This window comes from Pipistrellus hanaki (assembly GCF_964339955.1).
Source record: "Pipistrellus hanaki genome assembly, chromosome: 17".
NCBI classification, from domain to species: Eukaryota; Metazoa; Chordata; class Mammalia; order Chiroptera; family Vespertilionidae; genus Pipistrellus; species Pipistrellus hanaki.
This window is the reverse complement of record NC_140519.1, coordinates 31,146,244-31,173,588: the sequence shown is the minus strand read 5'-3', so window position 1 is coordinate 31,173,588 and position 27,345 is coordinate 31,146,244. Positions and strand designations below refer to the sequence as shown.

The window sequence follows — 27,345 nt, the reverse complement described above, 5'->3', positions numbered from 1 at the left end:
AGAAAGAAAGAAAAAAGGCAAAGAAAACCATTTTCTCTAAAGTAGATTTTGCTAACTGCTGCCCTCAAATACACTTCCTGCAAAAGCATCCAAACCGTGCTGGGATTTCTCCTGACAAAACCGAGTGCTGCTGTCAAAACTGGAGGCACTTGCTCTGAGATTACTCAATGCTGAGGTTCTCCAAGGAGATCCTCTGCTCAGCTTCTGCAGCGATGAGACTGCAGGCCAAGATGCCGTTTACTTTTGGGAGGGGGGGGGGGGGATTAAACAGTGATGCTGATATGACTCCTCAAAATGGCTTATAATAGCCAAAACCGGTTTAGCTCAATGGATAGAGCATCGGCTTGGGGACTGAAAGGTCCTTCCTGGGTTCGATTCCGGTCAAGGGCATGTACCTTGGTTGCGGGCATATCCCTGGTAGGGGGTGTGCAAGAGGCAGCTGATCGATGACTCTCTCTCATCGATGTTTCTAACTCTCTCTCTCCCTTCCTCTCTGTACAAAATCAATAATATATATATATATATATATATATATATATATATATATATATATATATATCTTTAAAAATGGCTTATAATGACAAAGCCTGAGCATGCATTCTAAGGCTGAAAATGAAATGAATGCAGTGGGCTTGAAGTCTTGGTGAAGGAGCACCAAGGTAAAGGTTTCAAATGTTTCCCGGTGTAGGACAAATGAAAAAAAAAAAAAAAACAGAACAGAGATGCATTTGATCAAAGTTCTATCTCCGAGCAAAGGCCCCAGCCCCTCCTAAGAGGATTGTTCAAAGGCCAAAATGCAAACATTCTACCTTAAAGATCGCCCCCACTATGCATTTTAATTATAAATGTGTAGCGTATCTAGGCAATAAAGGCCTTCAAAGGGCATTTTATAGTGAGTAAAATCCTCACTCCCTCCTCGGTGTGTATGTCTACGGGTCGTTTACAAAGGGCAACCACCAACTGGCCAAAATTCCTGGTTTACTAAAGAGTCTTTGACTGAAATTCTTCAAGGAGGAGGAAAGGTTTTCCTCCAACTATCAGAGAATTTTTGAATGTTTCCAGTACCAGATGTCATACAGTAAGCACACGGCATAATCCTGTTCCGCCTTCTTCAACAGCTGCTCAAACATGACATGTGTGATCACTGCTCACATCCAAATCACACCAGGAGGAAAGTCTCAAGCTTCTCAAAATCACTGTAAAAGGTTCTAGTGAATATGCAAACAGTATTCCTTCAGCACGCTGAGAGGGATGCCTGTGCCCTGATGGCACTGGACTAAGACTGAAGTCCATTCGTCCCCTTGGAGGCAGTAGTGACTGTGATCAATGACTTAACCTCTCTGAGCAGTAGATTCCCGCTGGGGAACCTCTACATGTATTTCCAATATTAAGGTGATAGGACATGCATAGGAACACGTAAAACAGCTCAACATGCACTGAACATCAAGACCGCCATTTATGAAATTCTCCCAGAGCCTTCAAAGGAAGGACAATATTTCATTTTTGACAACGTCTATACCCACCATGGCAAGCTCACAGATTCAGCCTATCACCAGCAGAGCATCAGGTCACTCGAAGGGGAAGAAAGCATCAGGTCACTTGAAGGGGAAGAATGCCCCCCCCCCCCCCCGTCCCTCCTCTTTGTAGGCAGCACCTACCAATCAGTGGTGTGAGAGACATCAGAGCCAGATCATATGAGGACACAGTCATCACTCAAACCTAGCACTGCAGTGACTAAAGTCTGCCCCAAAATGGAATGCATACTGCACTGCAAAATTCCTCCAGCCATTTCCCAATTCACTGGAGGTGGGGAGAAACCTCATTTTCAAAACATAAAACATTTAAATGAGATGCCATCCACTCAGTTACTTTGTTCCTGGACTTAGACTTAAATCAAATGGGGGAAATTCAGCCGAAACCTGTTTGGCTCAGTGGATAGAGTGTTGGCCTGTGGATTGAAAGGTCCCAGGTTCGATTCCGGTCAAGGGCATGTACCTTGTTTGCGGGCACATACCCAGTAGGGGGTGTGTAAGAGGCAGCTGATCAATGTTTCTCTCCCATTGATGTTTCTCACTCTCTATCCCTCTCTCTTCCTCTCTGTAAAAAATCAATAAAATATATTAAAAAAAGGGGGGGGGGGATTCAGAAGTATCCCATTCTCTTCTAATGTAAGCATAGAAAGCCAGTGTGCAAAATCTAGATAGGAAATGTGCTCATTTTCGCCACCACATTGCGTCAGAACTGCTGAGCTTCCTAATAGAACATATTTCTGACTTTTGCTATAGAACAGGGATTCCTGAGAAACCACGACACATCATCATTTCTTCGATTTTGTCATTTTCAAGCCTTGTGTTTATGTTCACATGGAAAGGGATATAGACAGCACACGGAGTCTTAAGAAATCCCACACATATGATTTTGAAGTGAAATTTAAATTATTACGAAGCATCACAACATACTTTGCACTATTTTTTGGGCAACATCAAGAATCAGAAAAATTCAGGCTAAGAATGACCATCAGGTGAAGAGTCCATAAAAGAAAGGCCATTTCAAAACAAACAAATAAGTGCCGTTCAGGCATTTTGGTTTAGGATAAACTAAGCTGCTGTGATAACTACATTAAATCTTTTAAGTTAGTGGTGCTAATGTGGCTAAAAGTTGTGTGTTTTACCCAGTGGTTACCAGCCAATTCCATTATTTAGGAAGCTTTTACTGGTTATATATTTTATGCTGAAGGGTGCCTTCATCTACAACTGACTGTTCTTTCAAAACCATCCAAGAAAACAAACAAAAACAAAAGGACCTCATTTGATGGCAAGAACAATACTGCTACTTCTGTAGGTTACTGATTTGCCTTCTTAATAAATAGCAGTAAATCAGACCAGCATTTATTATATAAAAGCTAATATAATATTAGAATTACATACTTTATATACTATAAAGCCAACTTTGGAAAACATAATTATTCAGTGTTATATTCCTTTCTCTTTCAAAAGAGATTTTTTAAAAAAAGATCTATGCCGAAACCGGTTTGGCTCAGTGGTAGAGCGTTTGTCTGTGGACTGAAAGGTCCCAGGTTCAATTCCGGTCAAGGGCATGTACTTTGGTTGCAGGCACATCCCCAGTAGGGGGTGTGCAAGAGGCAGCTGGTCGATGTTTCTCTCTCATCGATGTTTCTGGCTCTCTGTCCTTCTGCCTTCCTCTCTGTAATAAATCAATAAAATATATTAAAAAAAAAAAAAGATCTATACTCCAGTCATGGTGAAATATAATTGGTGTATATCATTTAAATTCCCTTCTGAAATAAAATGTAGTTTATTAATTTAGGAGACCATTCCTAAGACAATTGACTACATTCATTTTGTTTTCATGAATAAAATGTTATTCATTTTATTATAATATTGTTAATTTTATAGGTTAAGCATAAATACACAGCAAACAGCTATGCAAGGTAATTCTGTGCAGTGTTTATTGGACATTATTGCCAGGAAATAGAGCTACCCGTTCAAAGAATTATCTCAAACTTTTCAAATGGTTAAACTCACCAAGGAATAGAAAAAAAAAATACCCCCTAGCTATGATTGTACTAGACAAGAGATCAGAAGCAGAATAAAGATAAGTTTCGAATTTACTTCTTTAGCTAACCAGAACTTTAATTGTAACCCATTAATTCAGTAGTCCTTTTGATAGGTATATCTACACTTTACAATTTCTATTAAACTGTAAATTCTGTTTGGACCAACTTCTGATTCACGCAATCAGTATTAAGTAGCTATCGAGAGTTTAACTGTGCCCTCTCTGTGATAAATATCAATTTACAACAGTAAACAAGCTGGACCACCTCTCTGCCTTTAAATTACTCACAGATAAAGATCAAAATTTGTAGCTAAAATCCTTTAGTCATCTGCATTTAGCTTTACGTGCATTTGTTTGTTCCTGAGGGAAATTCTATAAGCCAAATTCTGTGGAAAGACACTTTATGCAATCTCCTGGCACCTCTGTGTCCTCATCGTCACGAATATAATCAATACTGCACACCTTGCCATTTTACAGGATTATTGTGAGGGTCCAGGGAGTACAGGGGCCTGAGAGTGATTTGCAGAATCTAGACCAGAGAGGTCCAAGAGGACTTTCTGAGATGAAGGAAATGTTCTGCCGCTTGCCAAGCCCATGGTGGCCACGAGCACATCTGGCTACTGAGCACGTGAAATAGGGCCAGTGCAGCTGAGGAACTGCTTTTTCTTTTTCTTTTTTTAAATTTTATTTATTTAAATATTTTATTGATTTTTTTTTTTACAGAGAGGAAGGGAGAGGGATAGAGAGCTAGAAACATCCATGAGAGAGACATTGACCAGCTGCCTCCTGCACACCCCCTACCAGGGATGTGCCCACAACCAATGTACATGCCCTTGACTGGAATCGAACCTGGGACTTTTCAGTCTGCAGACTGATGCTCTATTCACTGAGCCAAACCGGTTTCGTCTGCTTTTTCTAATGTAAGTAGTTTTTATACATTTTTCACTCAGTTAGTCTTAATGAACTGAAATTTAAAGAGCCCCACGTGACTAGTGAATGCCACAGTAGACAGTACCAGTCACATAAACGGAATTATTCTTGAATGAAATGAACTATCCGGTTGAATGTATCCTGCCAATGGGAAGAAAAGACTGAATAGATGGGCACACAGAGAAATATCTCACTGAGGCCCCTGAGGGACCTGGAATACACAAGGGATAGTAATTGATGGCCCCATTATTATGGGCTCCACCTGACACATATGGCCTCCTTCAAAAAGTAGGGGGGGGGGGGGAAATCCATCTTTTGCCCAAAAACAAATTACTATGAAGCCACTGCTGGTGAATTAGAGTTATGTAAAGAAACACCCATGTTAATGTATGAACAAGAACATATTTTAAATTAATTTTCACTGATTGAGAACATAATGGCTTTTTCTTCTACTTTGAACTTAGGTTTTAAAAATGATTCCTTCTATGTGGTATATTCCATGGCTTTCATTTATAACTCATATACATAGGTCTTTTCACAAAAATGTTTCAGCTTATGTATTAAAAATATAAGTGGTTGGCTTTTTTTCAGGGTCTTTAACCTCAATTTATTTCTCTCTTCTTAATAATATGGAACCTGTAAGAATAATTTAAATTAATAGGTCACCGGAAAATATTTGTTTAAAGCCTCAAAACTCTTAAAATGACACTTTAGCACATGTACTTCTGTTCAATGGAACAAAAAAAAAGTTGTTTAACTAAACACAAAATCTTCCTTAGATGTGGTTCGTTTTCTAGGACTATAATTGACAGTAACAGAGGGACAATTAGGAGGGTACTCATTTAAGATGGCCTGAGGTTATGAGCTGATGGTAAAAAAATAAAAAAAATAAAAAATTAAAAAAAAAAAAAGGAAAACCTTAACAATAAACAATTAAAGTGTTAAAAAAAAAATCACTGTTCAAATACTGAAGTTACAAAAAAAGTGAAGTAATCTGTAAGGGCCAATCTTGACTGAAAATAACTATAGTCAGAATTAATGCGCTAATCTACAGAGGGGATGTTTCTGCGTAGTACTGTGCTCCAAAAAACACTGGAGCATATAATATGCCTTAATGACGTATCATGATGGAGACTTTTGAAAAAGTTCAATAACAGGTCTAATCAGACGCCAATCATCTCAGTCTCATGCCATCACAGCCACTTCCTTGTTCACTGGAATAACTGGAATAAACACCCTTCCCATTTGGATTCAGAAGCACCAACAAATGTTTTTTGGAGGGGAAACTAAAACTTAAATGGGTGTAAGGGACAGATTTCTTTTTATTATGTTTATTGATTTGAGAGAGAGAGAGAGCAAGGAAGAGGGAAAGAGAGAAACATCTATGGGAGAGGGAAACATCCACTGCCTCCTGCACCTCCCCCCCTCGGGATCGGGCCTGCAACCCAAGCATGTGCCCTGACTGGAAGTCAAACCAGCGACGTTTGGATCCATTGGACAACACTCATCTAACTGAGCCACACAGAAAGGGCATAATGGGGCAAATTTGAGGATAAAATACTGCATTTCTTAATCACACACATTTTTTTTAATCATCAGCTTTTTTTAATGACAGTAATACATAGTCAAGCCCCACCCTGGTTTCTCATTTTACTCAGTGTAATACTGAACTAATTCTCCATGGTTATTTGGTACTTGGGCTGATAGAATAGTAATAAATCTCAAAGTCAGTCTCAATAATTTGGAAGACAATCTTTGGGGGAGAGGGGGCGAAATACAAAACAAAATGCAGGGCAAGTGGATTACAAAACTGTGTGTTTTCCATGTACTGACTCACCATCGCCACAGGCTCCTCATGGAGATAAATAAAAATGGCATGTGTTCTCTGAAGAGTGTCTTAATGGGAAAAACAGAGAGTCAGATCACTGTGGAGCATCCTTCCTCCTGGAAAGGGTGCGTTGTTGCATGCCTACTGTGCCAAGCTCTAGGGACACACACAGAATCAACACAGTCCAAAGCCCCAGCCAGATGTCTGCAGTTTAGTACCGACAGCTCACAATCGATGACAACAACAGCGGAATATGTGCTTCTGCTGAGAGATGTACCGAGTTCCATGACAACACAGGGGAAGAGACCTAGCGTAGGCGGGCAGGCCAGCAAAGGCTTCCGGAAGGAGGTGACAGGGCAGCTGTGGACAGATGAATTAGCATTTGAGATGAATCTCAAAGGCAGTGGTCATGGAAAGGTTTCTCAGGTGCAGGAAACAAAATGAGTATAAAGCAGAAATAAGAGTGAAACAAGGGAAGTGGTTCTCAGGAAATGGAGGGGTCCTGGGGGTGGGGTGAGAAAGAATATGGAAAAGAAATGTCTTATTGGAAAGTCTATATTTAATTATACAGGTTTCCATAAAATGATAAGGTTTTTATAGAAAGCAGACCTACACTTCCTACACAATGTAGGAAAATTGATCTATAAAAAAAATTTAAAACTTAAAGAAAGGGAAAGAGAAAAGAGGGAAGGAAGGAAGAAGTAAAGGATAGAGAAGGAAAGAGAAAAAGAAAATAAAGGGAAAGGAAGGGAAGGGAAGGAAATCGAGAAGAGAACAGAAGAGAAGGGAAAAGAAAAAGAAAATAAGTAAAGAAAGCACTAAGAATTTACTAAGTAAGCCCGAAGGGTGTTGGCAGTTAAAGAATAAAGAAGAGGAAACAAACCAATCAACTGCTTGGGGAGAGATACCTATCAGAAAGAAATCCCGGGTAACTGACATTTCCAGTGGGACTGACTAGAAAATGGGAGAAAAGAACAAAGGATGGTAAAAAAAAAAAAAAAAAAAAAAAAAATCTGTTGCATAAGAGAAGGAATTAACAACTTTAGTTTTACACAAGTTGACTTTGAGATGCCAGGGGAATATCAAGGTTCAGCTACCCATCACAGGTCCTAGAACAAACCATTGTTTTATTATAAAACTAGAGGCCTGGTGCATGAAAATTCATACTCTGGAGTGGGGGTCCCCCAGCCCAGCTTGCCTCTCTCACAGTCTGGGAGCCCTCAGAGGTGGGAGGTGATCTGGTGATCATATTCCCTCTTTATTAGATAGGATTCCCAAATATGTTACCGGGCCCATGAAAGAATTCTAGTGTCCTTAACTCCTACACCCTTCGGGCTTACTTAGTAAATTCTTAGTGCTTTCTTTACTTATTTTCTTTTTCTTTTCCCTTCTCTTCTGTTCTCTTCCCTGATTTCCTTCCCTTCCCTTCCTTTCCCTTTATTTTCTTTTTCTCTTTCCTTCTCTATCCTTTACTTCTTCCTTCCTTCCCTCTTTTCTCTTTCCCTTTCTTTAAGTTTTAAATTTTTTTATAGATCAATTTTCCTACATTGTGTAGGAAGTGTAGGTCTGCTTTCTATAAAAACCCCCATCACACCTCTGCTGCTGCCACTGCCCACAGCGTCAGCCTTGGCCGGCTCTGGTTACCTGCGCCTCGGGCCAGCCCTGGGAAGCTGAGGGGTCTAAGGAGACTGGGGGACTCTGGAGGCAGGCACACAGCAGGGCTGAGGGTACTGGGCGCCGCCATCTTGTGGCTGTGGGCACTGCCATCTTTGAGGGCATGGAAACAATTAGCATATTCCCTCTTTATTGGTTGTGGGCGCCACCATCTTTGTGAGGGTATGAGGGTCAATTAGCATATTTCCTCTTTGTTAGATAGGATTCCCAAATATGTTACTGGGCCCATGAAAGAATTCTAGTGTCCTTAACTCCTACATTAGCAAATCATCTAATACTCAAGGAGAACAGCAGGTAGACAAGTAAACCGTTTCTGCATTCTCAAGCTCCTCACTGTAGCCCACTCTTCCCTCACACTCAGAATCCAGGGAAATCCCCAGCTCATTTATGGGTGGGGTATGTAACATACTCAAATTCCACACTCTAAAATATGCTGACATTTCCGCTGCCTACACTTCCTACAAAATGTAGGAAAATTGATCTATAAATAATTTTTTTAATTAAAAATTCCTGTACTCACTCCTAAGCAAAAGTTAAATTTTCATTACACAGCCTTGGACCCCACTCATGGAAGAGGGGGAATCTCCTTACCATTTAATCTTCATAGACAAACCCACCAAGATTGTGCCTGGTAACTAGAAGAGGAGACTACAACTCTCAGACCACATGTCAAATCATAAATTCCTAAAGCAACATTCTCCAAAAGGAGGGGAATATAAATAAATCAAATGTGTGGATGACATGCCGCTGAATTTGGAGAACAGACATTGCATCACTCTTGACTGATCAGATCAAAATGTGGCCCTTGTTCACTCTATCTGAAAGAGATTCTGTAGCAGAAGTACCAATGCAAAGGAACCACACTAATATAAAAAAAAAAAAAGGCAAATCAGCAAAATTAATTTTCTTTTCAGTGATTTTAACTATAAGCCTAGCAAGCTTTAATAAGGCAGCATTACCCGACACAGATAAGATAACCTCAGAGACATCACTTATGTCCCCAAGTTCATTGTGATTCATACATTGTATACATCACAACTCTTGTGTGGCACCTTACATCCCCTCCCTTACGTGCAGGTGGCCTATGTCCCATGGCTATTCTAGTTGTAATAAACTCAGTCTTATACTTGGGAAGGCACTACACAGGAGCGGTTAAAGACCGGCTTCCTAGCCCAGCTACTCTGGTATACATGCCATTTACTCCCCTTTCACAGCAGTGTGATCTTGGGCAGGTTGATTTAATTCCTCTATGCCTGTTTCCTCATTTAAAAAAAATAAAAATAAACATAATGGTAGTGTCAACTTCAAGGCTTTCTATGAAGATGAGTTAATTAGTACATGCAAAGAGCTTAGAGCTACACATGCACGTATGAAACCTTTAATAAATGTTAGCTATTATTAGGAGCGATTCCAAAATTAAAGGGGGAAAAAGCAGAAGATAGGTGCAATTCTGATTATGTAAGCTAACAGATGAAAGAAGAATAGATCAAATGAAAGGTAATACAAAAATTAATTTTACACCTGACTTCCAATTAAAATCAAACAAAGGTCTTTTCTGGTACTCTGAAAATGCACAGCACTCACTTCGAACTTTAACATCCTAGGATGAAGAACTCAAGAATTCTATGGCTTAATCAGTCTCATAAATAGACTCCAGGAAGGAAACTAAAAAAATGAGAGGGAATTACCCTTTCTCCAAACTTTCCTGGGGTTGGCACACTACTTAAGTTCCCCCGTTTCCAACAGCTGCTTGTATAGTGGAACTGCAATGGCCCAAGAAACAAAAGGCCCTAAATAATCAGTTGACTTGATATGGTTAGGAGAGCAAGCCATTAGAGGATAGAATTTTTATTAAGAGTTAAATAACATTAAATCCGATTGGCTGTACCGATAACCGTTTCTTCTTCTAAACATTCTGCCCGGAGAGAAATACTGACGTTCAAGAAAGCGATACATGTTCTTTAAACAATAGCGCATAAACAAAAAAGAAAAAATCAAAGAGGAATTGACATTTATCCTACTGACCCTCATGTAACACAGCCAAATGGAGATTTAACCATGGAGCAGGTAGAGGGATTAGTGAAGACGTCCAACTACTCCACTCCACCTGGGTGGCTGCGATATCCAGCTCGGCCGTCTCCAGGATGAAAATAACCTGGTAAATGCCAAAACTGTGCTTTGTTTTATGGCCTTAGGGTGAGCATATGTTTTATTTTGCACACTTTATTACTTGTTAAAGGGACACAGTCCTGAATATAAGGACGGTTTATATGCCAAACATTCAGAGCTCTATAGACAGTCTGAAGTGATTAAAGTCTCATTCACCGGTTCTTCTGAAGTGCAATTGTCCTCAACTCAGGAAAACAAAGAAACAGAACCTGCTAAGATCTACAACTTCCCTCCTACTCCAGATCAAAGGAAATGGCAAGGCAAAAAATAAATATTTGGAAGTAAAATTCAAGAAAAGTCAAAATAGACCCAAATGAGATTAATGTTCTCTGATTTTTTTTCTTCTTTTTTTCCCCAAGCTCAAACTGTAACCCCCTGTTCAAATGAATGCACTGGCATATGTTACTGATCTTTAAAGCTCAGAGTTAAATATGTTGGAAATGTGAATACAAAGGATGACTTCCTATCTCTAAAATCTGTTCTTCCTGCTTCTAAACATGACACATTGTGCCACTCTGATAAAAATATTTACAGAACAGAAATGTAGTGCTCTCATATCCAACGCAAGACAGGCACTGGGAAGTTCACAGTGTCGTTCTTCAGTGAACTTTAGAATTTCATTAAGAGCCAGCATGAATTTAATAGCTGGAATCTGATAGCTACCTTCTTGGAGTCCTGAATAAGGCGGAATCGCAGAAAAAGGCTTAGTCATCTGAAAAGGCAACCTACACATCGTGAGCACTTATAAACTCAGGACAACTAAACACTTTCCCGTGGGAAGCACGACTTGACAGGACTCCAACTTTTATAACCTGGTCTGAGGCCTAAGAGTCCCCCATAAAGATGACACACACGTCCTGATGCACAGCACATTAAGCTTAATGAAACGGCACAGTCCGCGTTTAACAGCTCGGCTCTCCGCTCGGAGATGGCTTCAATGTAAGCATAATAAAGCAGATTAAAAAGAAAGAAGTTGTAATTACGTTCTGAAGAACTCAATCTCTTGTCCTATTATTGGTCTCTCTGTGAGCCTCAAAGGCTGACTAGAAGGCAGTAAAAATTACATGAAGGGCTTACCAATCGTGCCACAGGCATGACTTTTAAAGATTTAAGCACAGTAATTGATTAAAGAAGAAAGAAAAAAAAAAAAGGCAGGAAACATTTAAAACTTGAGGAACTAATATCCAGGTCAAGTCACTTAGCTCTGAGCTCGTGAACATATTTGCATTCTATCTTTTCGCTGACGTATCTTTTCTAGTTTTTTCCTGGTACAGAATCCACAGCTCTCCTGATGTCAGGGCTGGGCATATGCCTCAAGGTGGTGTGAGCATTTGATTTCCACAGACTCAGAAAAGACCATCCCAGTTTTATGATGGCCCTTATCCAGCGGAAGCTCTATCTACTATTCGGGACAAAGTGGCATTGTTATTGGATGTTATTTTTACAAATGTGTAATTCTTTTTTTGACTTCATAACTGCTAATAAAATTGTCACAGAAGTGGATATTGTCAATGCAAATATGTCTGAACTTCAATTAGTCCCCCAAACATATGTTAAGGTATCTGAGCGTAGAACTGGAAATCTTGAAATTTGTTTAAATGATTTCTTCTTCCCAACTGGATATCTCATGTTTGCACGCAGATCAAATTATTTAAAACCAACCGTGTCAAACCAAAATACAGATCAAAGCCACAGAGTTCTTAAGTCCTGTACTCTGTCTCCTGTTCCTTTTTTTCTTGGCCTAAAATGTCATAAATCTATCATTAACCACCAACTGTCCTGAGTGTTTAAAAAAAAAACAAACAACACACCACAAAAACAAAAGCCAATTTAATTGAAAAAGATTAATGAATTGCTCATCTATTACTTCAATTAGCTTAAATTACAGATTGATCTAAGTAATTCCTAGAATTGAATGATGACCCTCTGCAATAGTCTTACTTACCAGCATCTTTTTTTATCAGAACACACATGCTATTAATGTACCCTAAATTTCTGATGAAAATGCATTAAAGACATTCTACAGTCAGCAGTTTATCACCCACAGCTTTTAGTCTCCACACAATTCAAGCGACACGTCGCGAAGCCCTCCAACGGCATTTCAGCAACACAGACGTGTGGAAAAAGGGGCGATTTCAGATGTGCTTTTCTTCGATTTATGCATCCAGGGAAGCTGTTCAATATTTATCTCAGCATAAAAGCATTAATAAGTTACTTATCTGCAGTCATGCTTTTGCATCAACATCTGGTATATGTGCAAAGCATTCAGGATTAGCAGTTGGCCTACAAGGGTATGCGATGTTCTCTTCCCAAATGGAAGAAAGTTAACTCTCTTTAGACCTGTCTCTAGATTTTAGTTGTGTTTCTGAAATAACTGCCCACTTTTCCCACAGATTGTTTTTGTTTTATTTTTTTCTATGTTTGGTCATACTATTTCTCTTTGAGGGAAAAAAAAAAATAGATCTTAACAAGATTATCTTCCTGTAGGTTCTTTCCTGACCCTCTCTGTCTTCTTTGCTCTGGGCTTCTGCTAGGATTTAGTAGACAAGCACAGTCGGGGATCAGCTGTTTTATTTCTAGTTCTATTAGTTCAAACTCAGATAGCTCACACATCTGTTTTATTTCTAAGATCACTGCCCAGGAAAAGTGTCCAGCTCATTCTACCCAAACATAAACTTTACTATAAATAACCGAGGACCTAGCAAATAACGGTTTGGGGGAAATGGAAGTGTGTTTAAAAATCCGAATTCTTCCAAACTGTGGGCCTTAGTAATCTTCCTTTTAGAGCCTTCCTGACAGCCCAGATCAGCTTCCCTCAGAAGTCGTCCCCAGAGTGAACAAACTGAAACTCCAGCCGGAAATCCAGGTATTAACATCATATTACTTGCTAATTATAAAACGCCATTTCACATACTGACATGATTCACTTCTAACCCTTTTATCTAAAGCACATTTTACAATCGGAGCTTGACAGCGGAGTGTACCTGACATAAGGCAGTGGAATGATCTTTAATGAGACAGCAGTTCAAAGCATGTAGCTTTCATGCATAATAGCTATGTTGACTTAATTTGCTGCTCCATGGAAATAATTCTATTTGTGGAAATTCACAAAGTAAGATGGAATTTGTAAGAGAGCTTATAAGACGAAATTGGCTTTTTAAGAGTTCTTTATGCCTCCCTTAAAATGATAAGATTGCCATTCTGACCTTTTCAAAGGACTTGGAAATTTCTCTTCTGATTCTTCTTCTAAGGACTGCAAATATGTTCACTACCTCTTAATGATAATCCCTTTACCTGCTTTGCTTGATTGATGCTAGGTCAATAGACAGGTCTGGGTCAAATGCACTGTAGCTATTGAGTTGATAAAAACGTTTGATAATTTCAAAAATTTAGGAAGCCAATTAAGTGTGATCTGAAATCATTAGGTCTCTGATACTTCTAATCACTCCAAAAGAAGGTTAATATTAAGCCTAATATGCTTTGAAATCTGGCATAATAACACAATAAAAACCTACACACTATAATAGCAACTAATTCACTTTTCTCAAGTTGACCACGAGTCTTGATTATGTTTAACATAAAATAAAATAAGTATATTTCTTTAGAGTCTGTTCTGCAGTTCATTCTACTTTAAATAGCTTTTTTTTTTTTTTCATTCTACATATGCCATAACCTAAAGACAGAAGGGTAGGTCAAAAAGGTATGCCACGTTTACTAAAAGTAGATATCTAAATTACTAGTAAATACTTTCATAAATTATTATTTTCCTTAACTGCAAAAAGGAATGCTTTACTGGCCCAGAGTCCCTAAGTACTTACAATCACCTTGGCTTCTTTTTCATCAATGCAATTTTATTTCCAAATTTTCACTTGCAATTATGTTGCTTTTTCCGTAATTTGTTTTTGTATCTGTCAATATGACCTACATTTAGTCCAATTTGATGTTAGGCTGAGTATAAAATCAAATTCTAATCCAAGACACAGGAAAAAGCCCACAGAAGGAAAGACTACAGCAAAAGACCAATCAATCTAAAACTTGAACCAAGTATGAGTCACTATCATGCAGACCCGAAAAGATCAGTGTCATTTTTAGAAGACTGAAAAAAAAGAAAAAATCAAATTACCATGAAATATAGACAGGTCTAGATCAAATGCACTGTAGCTATTGAGTGGATAAAAATGACTGATATTAAAAAAATAAATGTAGGAGGTCAAATCCAAAGTCTAGCTATTCCATGAAAACAATTTTCCCGACATCACCGAAATATTGGGATTCATTTCCATGATGACAGGCTAAAGATAACCCTGGCTACACATCGGGTTGAAAGAGCCAATGAAGTATGCCCATCTTTTCTGCTGGACTAGCAAGCTATCCCTTTGGAATTGGGAGCTCAACTTGAACATGCATGTAAGCATTCATATCCCATTAGTAATAAGTTGGTGTGTGCAAAGAGACCACAATACAAAGCACAAACCTGTACATCATAGGTCCCATTGAGTAAAACGGGCCTCGAAGAATTGATGTCCTGCAGCACGCCAGAAAGCACGGAACGGTTGACCTTCTGGAAGTCTTTGGAATGGCTGAACTGCACCATGTTATGGAGGGCTAAGATTTTGCTGTCCAGTTCAGCGTCCTGCCGGGTGCGGTTATGCAGCCCTAAGTGATACTTTCGGAAGTGCTTAATCAGATCTGTGGGGTCGTTGCCGTAGTAACCGTAGCCACAGATATTGCATTTAAAGTCCTGAAGCTCTGGAGACAGAGGTGCCGGGTCTGGGTTGTCATTTACCAGTAAATCCGTTTTGGATTTATTCAGTCTCACACCCCCATCTGAAGGCACTTGTGGGTTTTTGGAGGCCACTGACACCGGGCTCGAGCCTTGACAATTGGCTTGACCACCCTGCACTTGCCCCGTTTCCTCGGTAGCCTTTGGTGACATCTTATGGTCTTCCTTCGTCTCCAGCGAGTCCCCGGATGGGGTGCAGGCCATATCTTGGGGGTCATCTGCCTCTGCTCTCTGAGGAGACTTCAAGGGCTCGCAGACTCCCCCAGCAGCTGGAGACGAGAAAGCCAGCATATTTCTATCTGTCACCTCATCATGTGGGTAGGAGGGAAGGTTTCCTCCCTTACCGGGGCTTTCATAATTGAAGCCAGGCTTCTCACTCAGGACCGAGCTTGCTGCGTCCTTCTTGCTGCTGGAAGGTGGTTCTTGGACGTGCAAGCTCTGCTCCTCCTTGTTGTTTGGCTCTGCAGCGTCGCTCTGCTGCGCGTTTTCTGACATCGGATCTGCAGAGAATTCTTTGTTCTTCGCGGATACCTTGCTTTCTGCACCTATAGGCTCCAGGCTCTGGCCCTCGCCTTCACTAGCAAAGTTTCTCAGAGGGGGGTTCTTTTTCCGGACCATATCTGTGAACATATAAGGAAAAGGAAGGTACAGGGTTATTTGAAGGCGGCAGACATGAAATCTAATCTAGAACATTTTATTTATTCTATTCAAGGCTTGTTAAGGAGCATAATAATAAAATAAATAAATAAAAAACTCCCTGCAAGGGGGGGGAAAAAAAACACCAACCTTCCTTTTTAAAAATAATAAAAAAATTGAGACTAAAGCCAACAATTAACATTTAGAATTTTTTTTGTAGAGTAGCTCATGTAGTTTTTAAATGGTTTTATGAATACTAAAGGATTAATTATTACTAGCTCTATCCTTCCTATGAGTTATCATTTCCTGCCAATTATAATTTTGCTCCAGCTCTTTCTTCAGCGATACTCAGTGATATATACAGATGCCTGCACAGTTATATATGTTATATATTATGTAGAGTGTGTATACGTATTAGGTTTGTAGACTACACATGCATGTTTATGTTTATAGAAGATACATTACATGTTTATGTATGTAAGTGTAAATAAACAACATAAATTGGAACTCAATATTGTTACACACTGCGCAACTGAGATATATAGTTTCCACCGAAATATCATCATAGTCAAAATATAGAAACAGCATGCTATAAACAAAGTGAAAACCGCCTCAGTACTTTCCGCAGTGAAGGATAAGAAATGTCTCGCCTCTGCCCTGCTGTTCAAGTTCTTTAAGCCCCTTTGGGAGGGGGGAGGGAGGCAGGGCCTGAAGTGAGGAAGAGGACCTGGTATGCATCGGAGTGGCCAGGTTGGGTTTTGCCAGAAACTCTCCCAGAATGATGGGGAATCTAACTGAGCCCCAGGTCTCCATGCACAGACTGACGGAAACAGGACCGACCCCACCATCAGGAACACATTGCAAGTTGACCAAAGTAAAATCTTAAATTAAACCATATGACCTTGCCATTTTATAGCTCAAAATGGCAAAATAATAGCAATTCCCTACGGTCCACCGTCCCATGCTAGTTCAGCTGTGCCTTTCAAGCTGGTGGCATCAGTGAGCGGGGTCAAAATAAGAACACGGTGACAGATTCCTCTGCTAGAGTCTAATGAATCAGAACTCTCAGGGCAGGAGGAGTAAGAAACAATTTGTGTTGTGTGAGTAAAGGAGGCAGCAATAAGGGCTAGTTGAGGACTGAGGTTCTTGGTCTGTGTTTGTGAACCTCCCCTCCCCTGGCTGAAAACCAATGAGTGTTGGGTGAGCTTGTCACCCTGAATGTCCCGTGGAAAGACCCACCTGTGGCAGACTGATTCAATAAGGCTTCTCGGCTAGCCAGCTCTGCCACAGGGTCCGATTTAACAATTAGTGACACCATGATTATCCAAAATGCCCTGAGCAAATCCAAATTTGTAACCTGTCAGTCTTTTTCATCTATAATGTGTCCCAAGTGCTAAGGGAACCATACTGATGTGATATATATGGGTGTGCCTTTGCTTCTGAAAAGCTGCTCAATCAAAAAAAAATTTTTTTAAAAATATATTTTATTGATTTTTTACAGAAAGGAAGAGAGAGGGATAGAGTGTTAGAAACATCCATGAGAGAGAAACATCGATCAGCTGCCTCTTGCACACTCCCTCCTGAGGATGTGCCTGCAACCAAGGTACATGCCCTTGACCGGAATCGAACCTAGGACCTTTTGTTCGCAGGCCGACACTATCCACTGAGCCAAACCAGTTTGGCTCAATCAAAATTTTTATCATAGGAATCACTAAGTCAAGATAATCTACCAGTTAAGAGTATAAGAAGTCATTTATAAGATCAATATTGACTCTATTGAATAATGTCAAAAGTGGTGTAACTGGCCCAGGTGGCACAGCTCAGCGGCTGGGCATCAATGTATGAGCCAGGACGTCACGGTTCAATGCCAGGTCAGGGCACATGCCCAGATTTTGGACTCAGTCCCCAGTAGGAGGCAGCTGATCTATGATTCTCTCTCATTATGGGTCTTTCTATCTCTCTCTTCCTTTTCTCTCTCTGAAATAAATAAAAGTATATTTTAAGAAAACAGTGTAACTGTACTTAAGAAGTACATTGCTCTTCTTATACAGAAATAAATAGTGCTAGTCACCAAGTATCTACAGAATTTCGTTCTTGGAATAACAGCAGCAACAAAAAGAAGCATCTGATGAACAATATTAACTGGTGAATATAATAGAATCAGAGGTATGGAAGGGGAGTGAACTGACGATTCTTGGGGAAAAGGGGAGTGGGGGGTGTGGGAAGAGACTGAACACAAGCTGTGTACCTATGGATGAGGACAATGAGGGGTGCGGAAAGGGCAGAGGGTTGGGTGGGAACCTGGTGGAGGGGAGCAATGGAGGGAGGGGAAAAATGAGGAACATTTGTAATAATATGAACAATAAAGATTTAGTTTAAAAAAAACAAACAAACAAGAAGCATTTATAGGATGAAGGGCTAAAGTCGGCAGTCAAGGGCAAGAGGCAATGAAGACCTGCCAGGCCTCTAAGGGGGGGGGAGGGAACCTGGTCTTCACCTTTGGTGGCATTACCAGTGGTCTCTACACTGGAACACTGGCTAACTCATTTGCTTCTTAAGGTTTGCATGTTAGTATCTATTTGTGGATGTTGAAGTTTTAGGAGACGTGTAGTTTTCTGTGGGAAGTGGGAGAAGTTGGGAACTTGTAGCAGCCCATGGAAGACTTGAGGGCCATTTGACTGGTAGTAAAGAAAAGAAAAACTAAAGAATAAGAGGGAAGTTTGAGAAATCAGTAATCATTTAAAACACAAGCTTTTAAGTAGAAAAATACACCTTTTTAACTTAGTTTACACAACAAACCATTCTAATTTATGGAGCATCCGCCATCCCTACATATAACCATGTGGTGATTTGGCACAGTCATTGTCTGCCTTTCCCTCCAGAACTTCTTGGGTGTTTTTTTGTTTGTTTGTTTGTTTGTTTTTAATTGCACATAAGGCCATTAGAAATACTGCAATGTGATTTTTGCTTGGACAAGTACTGAAAAGCCACATCGTTTAAATTTTAATATTTCTCCCTTAATATAAATAAAATCTAGCAAGGATGCACCAAAACGAAATTAATAAGGTTACACAAAAAAAGGATAAAAAACAGCCAAAGGCAGGATTGATGAAGAAACGAGAATGAAATATTACAATTCATTAAGATTCTTAAAAGAAAATTAAGAAACTATAGTAATGCCAAGGTAATTTGAAAAGGCAGCAGCATTTTACACAGCAAGGGACAGAAGACAAAGTACTTAAAAGTGAATAGATATAAATATGTTAATATTGAACAACATAATTCATTTTTCAGAACAACAAAAACAGTGGATCATGCTCATTTATTGTGATTGTGAAGTAAAGTAAGGGTCATAGTTTAAGTACTTCTCAACCAGTATCTATAGTGACGGAGGGAAAATGTGATTTAATTAAATTATCATTCTTTCAAATTTCAGTTCCTTCCTCTACCCAAAAACAGGCCTTTAGAACCCATATGACTCAAGGATTCCTTATGTTGAATAGAGCTCTTAATAATATATATCACAAAGAATGTGAACTGCTAGAACTTCAAAGACATATCAGAAAGGTCATTTTGGTTTTATTTCTTGTAGTGGGGGGAAGGGGCCTGATCTTTTGAGTTGGGTTTAAAAGAAAATATCGTGGTTAATTTAGTTGACTACACTTTGAAGTAGCTATAGAAAAAAATAATTTTCTACTGGAATTATATCACCGTAATTTTTCAGAATGACATATTATGTAAATATAAGCACATTCGCGATACTTCTAAGTGGAAGAAACTCCCCTAACAAATCATGAGTTAGATGCTGAAGGACTATAGCCACCCTCAAGTTATTATCTTTAAGACAAATAACAGATTGCATGATGTTCCACTGTGTGCCAGGAACTTTCCCAGTTAACATTTTCACTTGAAGAAAAAAAAAATAGATCACATACTTGTAAAATCATACCCAGCATTGACTTCATAAGGCATGTGGCTTTAGAATGCTTTTTTTTTTTTTTTTTTTTACAAGTATGAATCCTATCAGTCAACTAGCAGGAGGCTAATGTAATTGTCTTAGTAGACGCTCGGAAGACACAGAAGACATTTTGAGAGCTGATCTGTACATCTGCAAAACAAAGCAAAACAAAAACATTTTCCTTCCTAAGTGATGTAAACACACTCGAATGTATCACACTGAACATACATCGCCGTGCCCGCACCGCAGGCTGCTTGGAAGACACCTGATAAAAAGCACGAGCAAGGCCGGAACCAGTTTGGCTCAGTGGATAGAGAGTCAGCCTGCGGACTGAAAGGTCCCGGGTTCAATTCCGGTCAGGGGCATGTACCTTGGTTGTGGGCACATCCCTGGTGGGGGGTGTGCAGATTGATAATTCTCTCTCATCAGTTTTTCTAACTCTCTATCCCTCTCTTTTCCTCTCTGTGAAAAAATCAATTAATATATATATATATATATTTTTTTTTTTTTTTTTTTTTTTTTTTTTAAAGTACGAGCAAGTCTTGAGCTAGATCATCTCAGGCCCATGGGCTTCCATCAGAAGGCAGTAGAAGCAGGAACCCGACATACAAGAGAATGGTTTGGCTCAGTGGATAGAGAGCGTTGGCCCTCAGACTGAAAGGTCCCGGGTTCGATTCCTGTCAAGGGCATGTACCTTGGTTGTGGGCACATCCCCAGTGGGGGGTGTGCAGGAGGCAACTGATCAATGTACCTCTCTCTCATCGATGTTTCTAACTCTCTGTCTCTCTCCCTTCCTTTCTGTAAAAAATCAATAAAATATAGTTTAAAAGAGAGAGAGAGAGAGGAGAGAGAGAGAGAGAGAGAGAGAGAGAGAGAGAGAGAGAGAGAGAGAGAGAGAGAGAGAGAAGAGAGAGAGAGAAGAGAGAGAGAGAGAGAGAGAGAGAGAGAATGGAAGTCATTTTCAAAGCAGAGCCTGAGCTGCTGGTGAAACGATGGAACCTCTAAAACCCTCTGATCTCTAAGCATCATAATACTTACCTACATGGGGGGCAGGAATAAAAGACCTTAATGAGTACACACGGAGGGGCATGCTTCTAGAAGAGACACCAAGGGCACTTGCTGGGACCGCACAGTCACGCCTGAGGACAAGCGGCGTCCGTGGCCAGGCCCTAGCAGGCTCACCACGCCGGGATATGTGCCAAGCGGCTGAGAGAAGAACTAGTGCAATGCCATCGGCAGTTCTGCATCAGAGCCACGTGAGCCTTACCAAGCGTTACAGAAACGCCAAGCACGGTGGCCTGTGTTATCTCTCTAGCTATCTGCAGCAGTCTTCCATTTCCACTCTGGCTAAAGCAACTTATCAAGTTGTGACTGAACCGAACCAGCTTGAAACCCCCATTACTAGTACATCATTTTTTTTATCTGAATAAAATTATTGAGGCATATATTGCATTAATGATCCTCATATAAATTAATCAGTTGTACCATAAATACACTTATGTAAGTAAATATATAGATATACATACATATATATAAAATCACATCAAATTTGGTAACCCCATTTTAAATGTTTTTATTCTATTAAATTGACTATAGAAAAAAATTAAAAATACCAGTTACAATAGGCCCTCTATAAAGGACCATTTAGATAATGGGGCTAAAAGTGACTTGGATAAAGAGGAGTTGAAGAATGTAAGGAGAGACACAAGGATCAAAATTGCTAATTTCAGTATATTAGCTAATTGCTAATTTCAGTAAATTATTGATTTCACAGAGAAAGGAAGAAGGAGAAATAGAAACATCAACGATGAGAATCATTGATTGGCTGCCTCCTACACTCTCTGCACTGGGAACAGAGCCCGCAACCCAGGCATGTGTCCCTGGTTCATAGGTTGATGTTCAACCACTGAGCCACGCTGGCCAGGCACTAATTTCAGTCCTTTACAGAATTTGAGATTAAAAACAAAAACAAACAAACAAAAAAAACTGGCCTGAGGGCTTGGGGGCAGTGAGCATTCCCGCATTCATATCATTACCCACTTAGACAAACACATAAATGTCCCCTTTGGAGGCTGGTATACCTGAATGCATATTGTGTGCCAAGATATTTAAACGGGTTAAAATATATTTAGCTTCTTAAAAATTCCCCTTTTGTATTAATTTTTATTACTGAGATGTAAGACATTCCAGTTGCAAAAATCTAAATCCCTACTCTTAATCATTTCCTTCTAAATTAAAACTTAAATCTAAAAGCTTTCTTTGCATTTTTTAATACAAGAGTTTATTATTAAAAAAAAAAAAACCCACAAAAACAATAGGATCCTGTACTGTTTCTATGCTACAGTATCATTTCGACAGGTTTAGGTGGGGGAAATAATCAGCATTAGAGCTTAAAATATAATTATGGTAACTACTTTATCTCCGTGAACACAATGTAGGAAAAAAATTCCTTTTCTGTAGAAGAATGTGACTCATGCTCTCAGAATGGCACCTTCAGAGAAAAGGAATCTAGTGTTCCATTATTACCAAGATGTTGTGAATTAACCATTAATGAACTTACTTCTCTCTCTCTCTCTCTCTCTCTCTCTCTCTCTCTCTCACACACACACACACACACATTTGTGAAGTAACACTTGCTCCAAAAAGTCTTCTAATATATAATCAAATGAATTATTTAACCAAAGAAATCAATAAAAAGAAGTTAAAAAAACACACAACACTGAGCTCATACATCCATCCAAATGCAGGTGAGAATTAGAATGTATTTCCATTAGAAGAGAAACCCCTTGAAGGTAAAAATTATAAATTCTATCTTCTTAGTAGCATTTTGGTCCTAACCAGAGTACTAAAGAATCAAACCTAAGAAGGAAGAATGATACAGCAGTTATGTGTCCAGTTTCTGAATCTGATTCAAGTCACCATTGATGTGACCAAGCCTGTTCTCTTTGGTGGAGCCTCCATTTTTAACCCTATAATGAGGGAATTACAATAAATTATTTCTAAACTGCACCCTGTCTCTAAGACTCAATAACGGTTCTGATGAAAGGCTTAGGCACTTTAGAAACCATTTTAATGTTTTCCCTTTGCAAACTTTTATCTGATATCCTTAAAAGAATTAAATATTAAACCATAAGGGCAGCAGAAATCTCACTGATGTCTACCATTCACTCAGTTATATATTGCCTCATTCATTCATTCATTCATTCATTCATTCATTCAAATAAAGGTATAACTAGCATCAGCTATGTGCCAAATACATTCAGGGAGAGGACTTTAATTTGAGATAGGTATATTTAAAAAGCAAAGAAAAAGACTATAAGAACCCCCTCTTTCTCAAAGAAGATTCAAACTTTTGAGTATCTTTCCAAATATTTCATCTACATATATCCTCAACAAGGCTACAAAGTGAGGGGAGCAACCCAGGGTGTACGGTGACCTCAGTCTCAAATCCTACTGAGTATGATTTGTATTACAAGTAGCAGTTCTTATCATCATAGTATATAATGCCATCTGACATTTTCCTATTGTTTTCCATACAATAAAACCATCAACTGCTTGAAATCAAAGCTTAACACAAAGGAGACGCGATAGTCTTCTCCTTAATATATCTCTCTTCCATGCCTGTTTATATCAACCGCCTAGGAGTTCTGAGTTATTAGATACACATATCATGAAGCTTTAATTTTAAAATTAAAAGAAGGGGGCAAGGAGGGAGGGAAGAACTGCAAATTGTTTCTTTTGATCAAAAGTCTCCCACAAAGAATTTAAAGAATTAAACAAGTGATAGCAAAATAAAAGGAAGGTCAAGTATGGGGCCTATAGCAAACTAGATAGTTTCCATATGAACAACATATAAAGATCAGTTTTTCAAGAACATATGTGTTTGCTCATTGGTTTAGGGGGAAAAAAAATTTGAATGCTGTCTACTCCATATATACAGATCAAAATCAGATTGCTTAAGTGAACTATAAAATACAAGGGAACATTGTTTATCCAATTCACAAACCCAAGAATTGCTGAGGGAGTTTAAATGTTTTCCATTTCTTCAGCGTCTAGGGCAATACTTCAATGGTAGATGGCTTTTCATGTAAACGGCTTCAAACATCATACACCCAATGTCTGATCCTGTTCCTTTGCTATCCATGCCTATTTCATTTGCCCTCTGAATTGATTGATCCTGAATCTTGAAAGGTATTTTTGGACATCTTAAATCCTGTTGAGATTTAAATGTCAACACCTTCAAACAATTCCCATCAAATGAATCTCTTATTAATTCACATCAAATTAATCCAAAATGATCCCTTCTATTAACATATGCTCCAGAGCACAAAGCCTCTTAATAGTCATCTGGACACTAGAACTAACCCACGTCTCTCCGAGATAAAGTGCACACTATTTAGATATCCTATTTCAAAGAGTTTCGATGCTGGCCCAAACACATTTTATTAGGCTCTTATTTCATCATGCTATGTTCTCTATATTTTAAATATCTCATTTCAAATGCACTAGTCTAGGTTTAAGATGATAGCCTGGTAACAATGTCAGATTTGCCAAAATCAGTCTCCAGATATCCATAAACATCTTAGAGAAAGTATTTCACTAACCATTTTACTTATATATGAAAATTACAAAACCTTTTTTCTTTTGGCCTTTAAAGTCTTTATACTAGAAGTCCAAATAAATATACCAAAAAGAAAAAGAAAAAAAAATGAAACATGGGCCAATTTCACTAAACAGGGTAACTAAAATAAACCAAGAATAATTCGCAGATGACCAAAAAGAAAGGGGGATTATTTTCCCTTCGGTAACAGGTGAGAGGCAAATGCATTAAAAGCTCTAATTTGAATAAGATCACAATTTCACTAAGCAAATTAAGAAATGCTACCATTCATTTCCCCACGTACATGTTGGTTTTTCTTTTGCTTTCCTCTCAAAAAACAGAAAAGAATTAAAAGAATCTAAAATGACAACTGTCTGTTCAAACAGAGCAATCTGGCTCTGCTTGTGTACATGAACCAGGCTCAGCGTTATTCTTCTCTGTTTAACATAAGAGTATGTCAACTAATTATGAGCCAAGAGCCAACATAAAACTCAAGTTAAAAAAAAACAAAAAAACAGGTCGTGGAGAAGTGCACATGCACTTACTATACTGATGTGAGGCTGTGATTGACATTTTATTTATAAGTAAATTCAATTTCCACTGATAACAAAAGGAATGAGCAGGGTGCTTTGTAGGAATATCTTTTGACTTTCTAGCATTTGCCGAAAAACATTAAAAGATGGTTTAATTTTAACACAATGATATTATCTTGTCTTTTTTTCTCCAATCTGTTGTTCAATAGGAGAGAAAAATCTCAATTATTACCTCAATCCAGCAATAAAACTGGCTAACAGCTTTCTCAGTTCTCCCCTAAAAAAAGAAGCTGTGTCAATCACTGCAAACCTATTTGACAAATTAATGCACATATACAGCACAGGGAATCTGGGGAAAGCATACCATGAAGATTTAATAAGAATGCTCACTGTCTTCCTTGCACTGGCAAGCCAAGTGTATTGAGCAAGATTATTGCTAATTTTCTTCAGAGTGCAACTAGATACAAGATCAGAACAAATGCTGTGAAACCATATTGAGTGCTTACACTAATAATACATACATTTAACTTAAGCTCACACATGTATGTGTTAAATATAATGTACTATTTAACATGATGTGATATTTAACATACTATCTAACATGGTATATATAACATCTATGTGTGTTAAGTATACGTGTATATATGTTTCATAGCCAAAGAGCAGGGAAGAAAATCTGGGACATGATATGCCAGTTTTTGCTCATGAAATTGTGAAGGAACTCACAAACCACTGTGATGATTCCCACGGTACCGAAAGAAGCAGCTTTAAAAGCCTCACCCATCTGAGGATCAATAAATAGTCCAATGACTGACCCACAGGAGCGTCAACAGGTGAGGCACAGATCTCACGAGGGATCACCGAAGGCAGACAGCAGTGAAGGGGAAGACACAGGCTCAGCACGTTGCTAAGTTCCAGGAGGCCAGGGATCTCTGTTCTGTCTGTCTTTTGAAAAGTCCATTTAAATTAATAAACAGTACTGATGGATAGCTTTCATACTGTGTAATGAATACACACTAATGACATGAAATCTGGTTTAGCTATCACCCTCGTTAGTGCTAAATGCTTAATGTGACCAACTTAGCATCATTTTCCCTCCTGATAAAATCAAATTATACACACACAGGTTGGAAGCGTTTTTTTTCTTCTTTTGTTAAGTACAGTGAAATTTGCCAAGGAAAACAGGTCATTTTCTCAATGGGAAGCATTTTAAAATGGGAGAGCAAGTTCTGGGAGTAGAATAGGTTAAACCACTTTTTTCTGACTCCTAGGTGAGAAAATTCTTTATACATATACCAAAAAAAAAAAAAAAAAAGGGAAGAAAAAGTACCTAGCTGTAAGAATTCTTTTGGAATAAACTATTATTTCAGACATTCAGCCTCTGCCCACGTTTAGCCAGGCTCTGTCACAGATTACTCCGTTGTGCTAACTATTTAAGCACACATGATAAGAAATTTAACATTAGCTTCACACAGTGAAATGGAAGGCAGTTCTTTGGTCATGCTGAGTTTAGTAGACACTGTACACTTTGAGTCCCTTTTCAGAGATCCATGATGTATGTCAGCGACTATCACTCTGCAAAGTCCTAGGGTTCATGGCATGGGGAGTCTGCTCCATTTGATTCATATTTCCCAGTACCAACCAGCCTCATGATGTCACTTATCTGTGGAGCAGGAGATGCTGCTCTAAGCAAGCATTTTCAAGAAAGAAAATTGTTGATTTTTCAAGCATATGTATTATTTTTTAAATGAAGTATTATTTCTTCATTAACTTGGCAAGAAAGCTGAAATGTTTTGATCTGCAGTGGACCATGTTAAAGGATCTGTTTTGCATGTGTGTTTGCTATCCCCAGCATGGTTATCAACATTGAAAGTTCAGGATCCATTATCAGGGAAGATGTAGAGTCAGTATTTTAAAAAGAATGTGCCATGGCAGAGGATTGGAGCTGTGATAGAAAAGTGAGCGAAAAAAGACAGGAGATAAACATCTCTGCACGATATGATCACAGAGGTCCAAATTATACAAGCAGGAACATGTATGGGGATGAGCTCAATGTGATCAAATCTCAGAGGATTGCCACATACCCAGGTTACCCCTAAGCCCCTACAGCTCCTACTTCATTCATTCACCTAGAGTAGCAATTTTCAACCTTATCTCATGGCACAGATAAACTAATTACCAAAATTCTGCAGCCCACCAAAGACATAGTATATATATTTTTTGCCAATATGACAAAAAACAAACAAACAAAAAAAACTGGTCTAATATTTTGATTCATTCACAATGGACTGTACGACTATTGTGGTGTTGGCTGTTGTAATTCTTTTATTTGACAATCTAAGGGAAGAGAGGTCAGTGCCCCAACTAAATAGTCAGGCATTGCATATTTTAAGAATTCTGGAGGCACACCGGCATGCGGCAACACACCGGTTGAAAATTGCTGACCTAAAGAGAATGAATAGCAATTTGATGCATACGTGTAGGGCTGTGGAATTAAGTTAAAAATTAGCTCATTCCTTAAATATTTGCTATAGGTGATTTAATCAGTCTTTACATTTGAGTCGAGTATAAGAATCTATCTAAACACACACACACACACACACACACACACACACACACACACACCTTTAAAAAGATTTTCACTGCCTGCACCCCAAT

General features: G+C 38.9%; 1 protein-coding gene across 5 annotated transcripts in view; it reads right to left on the bottom strand.

Annotated features, from left to right (window-relative positions):
* TRPS1 (transcriptional repressor GATA binding 1) overlaps positions 1–27,345 on the bottom strand; it is a 227,459-nt gene that overhangs the window by 166,331 nt on the left and 33,783 nt on the right. For 4 of the 5 annotated variants that reach the window (XM_084864451.1, XM_084864450.1, XM_084864449.1 and 1 more), the window contains one exon: positions 14,652–15,580. In XM_084864451.1, the coding sequence (XP_084720577.1) occupies positions 14,652–15,578 (927 nt within the window). In that variant the 5' untranslated portion in view covers positions 15,579–15,580. Of the gene's footprint in view, positions 1–14,651; positions 15,581–19,531; positions 19,705–27,345 lie in introns of all 5 variants that reach the window. The other variant, XM_084864448.1, reaches the window with a different exon arrangement.